At 36.6% G+C, this 10,188-nt stretch overlaps 1 protein-coding gene and 1 long non-coding RNA gene across 6 annotated transcripts; one reads left to right on the top strand and one right to left on the bottom strand.

Annotated features, from left to right (window-relative positions):
• The first annotated feature begins 968 nt into the window (after window positions 1-968).
• On the top strand, window positions 969-8,636 carry LOC147518762 (Peroxisomal membrane 22 kDa (Mpv17/PMP22) family protein). Of its 4 annotated transcripts, XR_015211876.1 has the most exons (7): window positions 976-1,318; window positions 2,195-2,350; window positions 2,480-2,612; window positions 2,768-2,807; window positions 3,757-3,840; window positions 8,156-8,241; window positions 8,335-8,636. XR_015211876.1 is itself a non-coding variant. In XM_086590508.1 (6 exons), the coding sequence occupies exons 1-6, from the start codon at window positions 1,112-1,114 to the stop codon at window positions 8,453-8,455; spliced, it is 741 nt and encodes a 246-aa protein (XP_086446634.1). In that variant the 5' UTR covers window positions 969-1,111; the 3' UTR covers window positions 8,456-8,636. The 4 variants fall into 4 exon arrangements, 3 of the variants coding, with proteins under 3 accessions (XP_086446634.1, XP_086446636.1, XP_086446635.1); XM_086590508.1 differs by lacking the exon at window positions 8,156-8,241 and having other exon boundaries at window positions 969-1,318; XM_086590510.1 differs by lacking the exons at window positions 8,156-8,241; window positions 8,335-8,636 and adding an exon at window positions 8,039-8,060.
• On the bottom strand, window positions 4,896-7,310 carry LOC147518763 (uncharacterized). 2 transcript variants are annotated; one of them, XR_015211877.1, is made up of 2 exons: window positions 5,414-7,310; window positions 4,896-5,327 (listed from the first exon to the last, which is right to left on the bottom strand). It is a non-coding gene; the product is annotated as an uncharacterized LOC147518763 (long non-coding RNA). The 2 variants fall into 2 exon arrangements; XR_015211878.1 differs by having other exon boundaries at window positions 4,896-5,321.
• Window positions 8,637-10,188: the final 1,552 nt, after the last annotated feature.

Genomic DNA, 10,188 nt, shown 5'->3' with positions numbered 1-10,188 from the left:
ACTTAATTTACCAAGGAAGAATCTGTCTTAAGTTGTTAGGAATATACAACTTAAATGTACTTACACTTTACTAATCACCAAACAGTAGAAACCTTTTATCTTGTAAGTGTCTTGTACTTCTTTGTTAAATCCGAGCCTAGTGTAGAAATACTATGTCCTTAAGACAGATTTTCCCCCTCACGGTGGTTGAAGGTTGATGAGAAACTATCTCCCAAGATAGAACGGATTTTCTTCTATAGAAAGCTAGCACTTCAATTCTATAGAATCAGCGAACACAACATAGTATTTGACTAAGAATAGAGAGAGAAGAGAAAGATCAGAAATGTGTGATCTAGTGTGTCTTTCTCTCTAAATTTATCCACTATTTATAGGTGAGTAGTGTCTTTTCGAAACAGCATAGTGACTCTTTGAAAAGTCACATGTTTCAAAAGGACGCACCATTTCGGCATAAAACACTGTTTTTAACCAGTGTCTATTTCGAAAGGTCGCACCTTTTCGGCATAAAACACTGTTTCGAATCAGTGTATATTTCGAAAGGTCGCACTTTTTTGGCATAATATACTGTTTCGAACTAGTGTACCTTTTCGAAAATTTTTTTCTCACTTTTACTTTTACTTACTGTTTTAATCAAGTGAAACCCATTTTATCGGGGTAACTTGGGAGACAAATTACTCATTCATATCTCAATAGATTTGTGCAAATCCATTTTTTTAACAGTTATTGGGAGAGAATCGTAGAGGAAATAGTTTAATTCTTTTTTGGTTTTTTAGATATATTTTTTTTGTTTTTGTAAAAAAAAAGGGGGAGTTTTAGTAATACACTTGGCTCCAATTAGCGCTGGTGAACAAATTCGGACTCGCTTCTGGACCATCGAATCCAAAAAATTTTTTATGAAAAATATCTATTTCATTTACAGCAAATTAGTACCAAATACCTTTCCTTCCAAAAATGTTATAAAATAAGTAGGTACATAAAATCATTTCCGTTTATTTCCAAAAACATTAATTCATCCGAGCCCACAGAATCTTGTCATGTTAACACGTACACCTAAGCATTTCTTTCACTTATAACTATCAAACAAAGAAAACTAGTCCAAGGCAATTATACGGAAATGGGTACTAGTTTGGGTGGTGGTGGTGGATTATGGTGGAATTTTTTTCCAAAAGGTGGTCGTAAAGGAGAATCTGGGGCTGTTGTCTCCAAATTCAAATTTCCATTCAAACAAGCTGCTACAGCTGCTTCACTCACTCTTACTGGAGATTCCATTGCCCAACTCACTTCTCGTTGGAAAACCATCCCACCCGGTTCCGATAACAAGGTTGGTGTCGTACTCTTTGTTTCGTTTTTTTAGAAGCATTGTGTCAGACATATTGTGGTTGAAAATGCATTGGGAGGGATGAAGTTGTGTTGTTGCCTATGACTAATGAGATTAAATATGTTTTATGGCCTACAACAACTTCATGCATCTAGTATGTTTTCAGGCGTTTGCAGGACATATTGACATGTATTTATTATGGTGGATGTTGCTTAGACACTTATTTGTTGATTAAAAGTATAGATTACTTGGAATTTTTGTTTTACCTCCAAAATCATTTTAATTATCATATTGGCAATTGCATTGTGCCAAAATGTGGATCAGATTTTGAAAAAGTTAAGAATAATAGTCCCACATTGTTTGGATACTGAGCAGCATGAACTAGTAAATAAGCACTTGGCCTCACTTGGTAGTTGGTATGCTGGTTTTCTAAGTGAGTTCTACCCATGGGTTTATTCACAGGAAGCAGGGCCACAAACGTCTTAGTCCATTTATTTTGAGGGAAGAGGAAGAGGCTAAAGCATCTTACCCTAATGGTTATATAATTAAATGAGCTTCTGGAGCATTTTTAATTCTAGTTTCTGGAGTAGTTTTTCAAATGCTCGGGCGAGTAATAACTATTAATACCAACTTGAATACTGTCGGTTCCTTTCTTATTTCATTTAACACCTAAACCCTTAAACCCCTCCGCGCATCTTCAAAGTTGTTTCATTTAAGTGACCAATTTGGGGTATTGGGGCCTTGGGGGTGTACCTATAACCACTAATCCTATTGCTCTGATACGCTTCATACTGATTTATTACAAGCAATTTATGTTGCTATGTTTTATTCATAGCTAACACTGCAGCTACCTTATTCTTGCAAATGTGTTGTTTCTAGGATATCATGGCAACCCTTCTATCCAACTATGACTGGATTAGAGCTCTTCGGATGACTTCCTATGGTTTTCTTCTCTATGGTCCAGGCTCTGATGCATGGTACCGCTACCTTGATCGTACATTGCCTAAGCCGACAGTAGAAAACCTTCTGCTGAAGGTATATATGCTTCAGAATTTAGTTTTTTTTTTTTTTTTTTTTTTTTTTTAAATTCCCAACTGTGAAGAACTTGTGGAGACTCTCAAAGTTGCATGACTTTGTTTGTTATTTCTTTTATTTTTCTTGCAGGTTTTATTAAACCAAATTGTGCTTGGTCCGAGTATTATTGCTGTTATTTTTGCATGGAATAATTTATGGAAAGGAAGGCTTTCAGAACTTCCAGATATGTACCAGAAGGATGCTCTTCCAACGTTACTTTATGGTTAGTGCTTCTATTATAAAATTCATACTTGTCTTAACTTGGGTCTTTATCTAAAGATGTGAGCTTGAAAATCATTTAGACGATTGAATGTTAATGAGACATCAAAACTGTTTTTTAAGGAAAAGAGGTTAATTTTTCCATATGTTCCTCTGCAGGATTTAGGTTCTGGGTCCCTGTTAGCGTATTGAACTTCTGGTATGGCATTTTTTCATTCCCTGATTAGAATTCTAGTTTCAATCCATTTGAGTAAAACTATGACCAATGCTTTATTTTCCTTTTCGTTTCTTTTAGAAGGAAATTTTCTCTAATTGCTTTGGCTCTTAGTATAGAACCAAAAGCAACTACAATATGTGAAAACAGCTTGTAAATTTGAAATTTAAAAAGAAATGTAGATGCTTCTCTCCATAGATAAGTGAAATACCCACAACATGACGAAGTCCAGTTGGTGGAGTTATCTATTTCTTGATGCATCACTAATGGAAAATCCAAGGATGTTTTTCTGAAGAGAGGATTTACGCATGATCAACCTAGTCTCCTTTGGCATTTCATCTGGTATTTCATGTTTGGGTTGAAATGGACATATTTTTGCTATCACTTGCTTTAATTGTTACAATAAAGAATTGACAATTTTCGTTGTCTGTGCATGAAGTGTACAAAGGACCTCCTTGATAAAGAAACTACTTTTGCATTGCATGTACTATAGTTGAATTTTGTTGTGTGAATTGGTTGGAGTTGATCTTGGTCTTAAACTATGAACAAGGTAGCATTAGTCCTTTTCGGTATTCTTTGTTGACATATATCTGATGTGACGTATGGACTCTGGCTTATGTCATTCATTGACAACTCGGTAGTCACATTACAAAAAAGTAGGGTATAGGGTCTCATAATCAAATGATAGAGGAGAAGTGGTTTGCAGAAGAGGAGCTGCAGAAAAACTTTACCAAAGCGTCTCATTTCCGGAACATTTGTTTTTCCAAGACCATTTCTAACTTCACATTAGACCATTAGAGATGGAATGTATATCATTTTATTGGATAAAACTTTTCACTAAATATTGGCATTCAGAAAATGTCTTGTGTTGGATACTGATTGACTGGTTGTTTTAACAATAAATAATATTGTTTGACACTTGGAATTTTTGTAGGGTGATCCCTCTGCAAGCCCGTGTAGCCTATATGTCGACCTGCTCCATCTTTTGGAACTTCTACTTGTCGACGGCCATGAGCAAGTAATCCGTTAATCTCTGTCATCAACTCAAACAACAGATTTTTTTGAGTATTCACTACTGATCCCTGGAAGACTTTTGAACCATTATTTTTTCCATTAATCATTCAAATACCATATCTATTATCTTCAGATATTCATGATCGTGTTCGACAACAAGAGTTTCTGTTGAATACTAGATTGATGCTTAAACATGATATTGATTGTCATGTTATCTTTTGAAGCTGATAGCCCTGGTTCTCATATGTTATAATCTTCTGAATGTAATGTTGTTTTAGGTTTTGTTTTGTTTCAAGTTCACAGTAAATTTTCGAAAATGTTTATAGTTTATATCCTTTCATAAATCATGATACAGCTTGGCTTCAATGCCAAAAAGCTATTAGACCCACATAGCTACAATCTTTAATTTATCTTGGTGCTGAGGTTACAGAGGCCTCTGGTAAAGAAGAAACAGTAACAGAAATAGTAGAACTAGCTAAAGGATGAATAACATGTGAAACATTGAACTAGCTAAAGGATGAATAACATGTCTATGCTTCAGTTCTGTTATTCCGTCCATAACCTTAACTGCCATAGACATCAATGGCCTCCTTGTCTGATCAGCATCTACGCATAATCAATAGATTCTCTTCGAGCTTCTTTTTGTAAAAGGCTTGGAAGATTAACTCTGACTCGGGTCTGGTGTAGTCTAAGATTTTTCTTCCACTAACAACTTCCATCAAGACAACCTTAAAGCTATAGACGACAGTTTTGACTGTAATGAGTAAGTGCTGCCAGTCTGGGGCTAGGTGGAGGTTATCATGTGGCTCTGGTCTCTATCAATCAACTTGGATAAACCCAAAATCAGAAAGTTTGCCATGAAATTCACTGTCAATAAGTATGCTGTAGGGGCTTTATATCCAATGAACAATTCTGTGTCTACACTTTATAGTCTCTACACTCCTCATGGCTCTTGCAGATAAACCAATCCTTTTGCAATGTCTTGTATACCGTACTCCAACTGAGAACAGGATCTCTATTCCTGTTGAGTATGAGGCCCGCTTTCATACACTGTCATTAGATAAATGAGGGCATATGAAAGCCGATGATGTGACATTTCAGAGCAAAAACCAATCAGCCTTACCAAATTGATATGGTGCATCTTGCCTATTGTTTCTACTTCTGCTATGAATTCCTTCATTCCTTTGCCCAATATTAGGTAACCGCTTTACTGCGACCAATGTGCCATCACTGAGTGCACCTTTAAAAACATCTCCAAATCCTCCACCTCCTAGGCTTCAGAAAGTTTCCCAGTTGCAACACGCCAACACACAATTCATGGTATGACAAACTGACAGGCATATCTGAAATTCACTCATACAGACCGGTCCTCTGGAATAAGTTACTGCTCTTCTTCCACAGAACAACAAAACAGATTGTTAGAAGAGTGATTACCATAATCGAGACCTCCGGAACAAACTGTGTTGACTGTGAAGATGATATAATCTGGACCTTGATATAAGAAGATGAATTAGATGTAATACCAAGTGTTAGGTTCCAAATGATTGATAGAACATAAGAAGGCATGTAGCACTAACCTTCTAATGGATTGTCATAGAAGTGGGAAAAAGCAGCAGCATACGACGTCGTATGAAAGCAGGGCTGTTTGCAGTCCTCTTCATTAGTTAGGAGTAGTCATAGCGATCATAGGAAGAGAGATACCTTGGAGTACATGCAAGATTAGGAAACTGGTTATAGATTGCCAAGAAATAATCGACCCATCACTCCATCAGGTCCTTCCGGACACTCTGAACCTCATATGTCCCACATTTGTGATAACAGAACGCAGACCGCTCTCCACCTGTTTTCTCAGTTCCAACGAATAGTACACCCGAAGTTGCGGATGAGATATGTTATTGGTATGACACCATGTAGTCCGAGGTAAAAGAACATGATATTTTCGTGATTGAAGCTTATATATTCCAACAATTTGAAATAGAACTTCGCCTACTTTATCTGCTTACAACTTGGAAAATTAGAAGCGTTCTTTGAAAAAAAAGACGTTATTAGAAGGTTTTTTGAACCTTGGAGAGTGTAGTTTAGAAATTGTTTAGTATTGATGGATGTAGTGCTTGTCTGTTTGTAGTTTGTACACAGGGTGGCGAATTGGCGATTGGCACATAACAAGCCAGCAGCAAAAATGCACATATTTCTCTTTTCTATCCAATTCCCACTAAAAAAACAAACAGATTTATGGAAAAAACAAGAAAAGAATCACAAACCTGCACACTCTACAATGAAAACCCACTGACTTTCTGTGTTTGAGACTTGTTTCAAAGCTTTAATCATGGGCTTAACGGTTTCTGAGTTGGTGGCAATTTACCTCATCATCCTTTCATCATTTTCTTTATCAGTGTATGGTGATTTTCCAACAGCAAAACTCTCGACTTTATGGACCAACAACTTTTTACAAATAGAGAGAACTCATCGCTTTTTAGATCAATCCTTTTTGCAGTTTGTTATATTTAACAACAGCAATTCAACTATGGATTTTCCTGGAATGGGATGCGGTTTTTTTACAAATGGAACTCGAGACGAGTTTTATTTCGTCGTCTTTGCAATCAGAGTGCTTAGTGCAGAGTCCATTTACATGGGAGATATTCCTAGAGTTTTATGCACTGCAAACAGAGGCAAACCTGTAAGAGTTAACTCAACCTTAGAACTCACTTCAACTGGTGATCTTGTTCTGAAAGACGTCGATGATAGTCTTGTTTGGTCAACCAACACATCTGGCAGTTCCGCTGTTGGCATGAGAATCAATGGAACTGGTAATCTGATTCTTTATGATGAAACCGAGGCAATTATCTGGCAGTCATTTGACCACCACACCGATACTTGGCTTCCTGGGCAGAAATTAAGAACTTCCCAAGCACTAGTTGCAAGTGTTTCGAATTTGAATCGGTCTCCAGGTCCTTATGTTGTTTATTTTCTTGATGGTTTGTATGCATTTATTGAATCAAATCCATCACAATTATATGCTGGATTCCCCATCTTCAATGGGGCAAGTAAATCACTATCTCTTGAAACTGTGAATATAGAGATTATTGCAGAAACAAGCGATCAATCTTTTGTAATTTACACTTCCGATGTTTATAGTAAATTTCAGTATATAAGGTTAGATTCAATGGATTTTGTATAAAGTTGTCCCCAAGGTATATGTGCAATGGGTCCTTGGATAAATGGATTTTTCAGCAAAATGAGGGGTTAACTCTTGATTGGCAAACTAGAAGGAAGATCATACTTGACCTAGCTAAGAGGTTATCATATCTTCACGAGGACTGTCGAAAAAGAATTGTTCATTTAGATATCAGAGCAAGTCCAATGGAGAGCTGCTAAAAGTGCTACATAGGCCTTTTAGCTTGCCCAGTCAAATTTGGCTCCCCAAAATAAAAAAACCAATCCAATCGCATTTTCTGTTTTGAAGTGCTAAATGATACGGACGACATAGTTTCTGCCGTCCGTCCATTATTTTTTGAATTTTTTTTTGGATGGACGACACAGTTTCTGCCGTCCCCACGGACGGTAGAAACTATGCCATCCGTCTCCCAAACTTATTATAACAGTTGCTAGCAAAGGTCTTAACTTTGGCTGGGTTTTTGACTCCTTCCAAATTTAAGACCCTTTTAGCAGCCCCATTGGAATGACATTTTTGTGGTTGGGGTGCTATATTTGACTTTAGCAGCCCATATAGCCTCACATTGGACTTGCTCTCAAACCTCAAAACATCCTCTTGGATATTGAGTTCAACTAGTTTTTGAGCCCGTTCAACGAACGGGGATCGTTTTCATGGAATATTTTGTACCAAAAAGTTGTAACTATAGAATATTATAGTACGTTAAATTTGGTAGGTAAGGCCAAAAAGTATGATCAATGATTTTTTATTCTGGACTTAAGTCTTAAGCCCATTTGGTAATATTTAATACGAACTAAATTGAAACATACAGTCCAATTTTATCGCTTAGGCCCATAGTGCATCTTAGACATAGTCCATTATAAAGTCTATTATTGTTGAGTAAAATTTTATAATGAAAATGTGTCCTCGGTCAGAATATTATTTATTACGATTTTTTGGTTGATGTATAAACTTGCAGTTACTGAATCATTAAGTTATGATGGTAACATGTTTTCTGTTTATTTATTCCTTGTTCCCTTCCTATTTGCAGTGTGTGAGGATCTATATGTAGTCTATTCACATTCTTAGTGATGCATACACATGTACCATACACACTCGCTGGTGGTCATATCTAGGTCCATACAATCCTAAAATGTGTGTGTTACAGATTGGGTTGGTGATGGGCTTTCTTTCGCATTGCAATTTCTCTGTGCGTGTGTGTTGTTGTATAAACCTTCCAAACCACGTTTTTAGGTTATTCTCCTTATATCACCTACTTGTCATTTCTTCCTCTTTCTCTTAATTTATGTTTTGGCTGAATTGTATATTTTACGTTTGATTTGACAGGTTTAATGTGTGGCTGTTGCAAACACAGAAATGGATAACAAAGTCTAAGGCTGAAGCACATATGCTGGCTGCTGAGGTAGCTGTGGATATTGTTAAGAAATACCAACTACTGTTTTGTTAGTTTTAGAAAGTTGGTCTTAGTTCTTTTGTTTTGAATTGTAATATGTCTTGATACTTTGCAAGTTTGTGTGTTTCAGTCAGTTGAATTATTTTCTAGCTTATGGTTATCACAGTGTAATGTTTCCTATCCTTTTTCTCTCTATTAGACCTGTCAGACTCAGTGAATAGTTGTTTTGTTTTGATATTGTTCTGTTGCTCTGTAGTAGAATTGCAAATTTTTGACTGAAACACAAAAACCTCTTCAACTTGCTTTATTGGTTCCAACAGTGGCAGCTACAGAATTTACTATTGGGTCAGCCATTTTCGTTATTAGTTTCCGAGTCCGAGGGACTATTGCTATAGAATTTATTAATAGCATTCAATTCAAGGTTAAACATGACTCCTAGAGAGTTACAAAATATGAAGTTATGTTCTCGTTTCATTCTCTTCTTTCTTTTTTTACTTGGCAGGGGCCGGGCCTTTCTTGCTGGGCGCATCCGATTCTAAAGTCCTTTCCTAAACAACTTCTAATGATTCTAAATGAGATTGAGTTCCACGAATATGCATGATAGAAAGATGTTATTTGCTGCTATTCTATCTATTTTTGCATCAAGTTCGAAGAAATTTCAATCTATAATGAAGAAATGATAGTAGCTCGTCTTTTTATAGGCTTTATCATATTAAGTCGGAAGAGTTTAGGTAATACTTTCAAAGTGACTGTTGACGGTAAAATCGAGGTTATTCAGGAAGAATCGTAACAATTCCCCAATCCTAACGAAGTAGTTCTTCCGGAATCCAATGAACAACAATGATTACTTAGGATTAACTTGCAAATTTGTGGCACCGTAGTAGAATCATTACCAACGGCACGCTGTGCGCCTAAGTGCATTTATGACGACCTTTAGGCTTTGAGCTGCCAGCTAGATTTGTGGATTTATAATGCTATGTTATCAGTCTATGGCTGCTGTGGAAAGGCAACTGAAGAGGAAAGGCTTTTTAAGGAATTGGGATCCAATGGCTTTTTGTTGGATGCAGTTACATATAAATCCCTACTTTATGCATTTGCAAGAGAAGGAAATGTTGGGAGGGTGAAAGAGATTGGTGAAGAGATGTTTCAGGCATGGTTTGGGAGCGATGAGATGACTTATAACTCTATGATCCATATGTATGGTAAGCAAGGGCAGCATGATCTTGCCTTCCATCTCTACAAAGACATGAAGTTAGGAGGACGTAACCCCGACGCAATTACTTACACTGTATTGATTGATTCACTTGGAAAAGCTGGTAAGATTACTGAGGCCGTAGATGTGATGTAAGGGATGTTGGATGGTTTGATATGTGGGTACGCCAAGGCTGGGATGCGTGATCATCTGGCATACTCAGTCATGTTGGATATCTTGTTGAGATCTAATGAGACAAAAAAGTCCATGACATTGTACAGAGAGATGCTACGTCGGGGTTTCAAACCAGATCGAGGTCTCATAATTAGAATGTTAAGAACAAAATTCAATGCATAAACCAAGAACATAAATATCTTTAGTAGCAAACAATATGATAGAAAGTTGCTACTTGTAAACATCTTTGTGACTAACTTTCACATCATACTCAATAAAAAAAAAAAAAAAAAAAAACCAAATTATGTACTAATCCTCATGGTTTTCTTTTCTTTATTATGAATCCGTTCTTTTCCTCTTTGTTGCTGTTGTCCTTACTTTGGTTTTTCTCCCTGCATGTCCTTCATTTCTTTAATTTTTT

The sequence above is a fragment of the Coptis chinensis genome, chromosome 2, assembly GCF_015680905.1.
Source record: "Coptis chinensis isolate HL-2020 chromosome 2, ASM1568090v1, whole genome shotgun sequence".
Lineage (NCBI taxonomy): Eukaryota > Viridiplantae > Streptophyta > Magnoliopsida > Ranunculales > Ranunculaceae > Coptis > Coptis chinensis.
This window is presented reverse-complemented; position numbering and strand designations above follow the sequence as displayed.

Excerpts from the sequence above, each read along its gene's own strand:
- LOC147518762 (XM_086590508.1), top strand. The coding sequence starts at position 1,112 with ATGGGTACTAGTTTGGGTGGTGGTGGTGGATTATGGTGGAATTTTTTT. Across the intron at positions 2,351-2,479 it reads TAGAAAACCTTCTGCTGAAG|GTTTTATTAAACCAAATTGT; the intron begins GTATATATGCTT and ends TTTTTCTTGCAG. Across the intron at positions 2,808-3,756 it reads GTTAGCGTATTGAACTTCTG|GGTGATCCCTCTGCAAGCCC; the intron begins GTATGGCATTTT and ends GAATTTTTGTAG.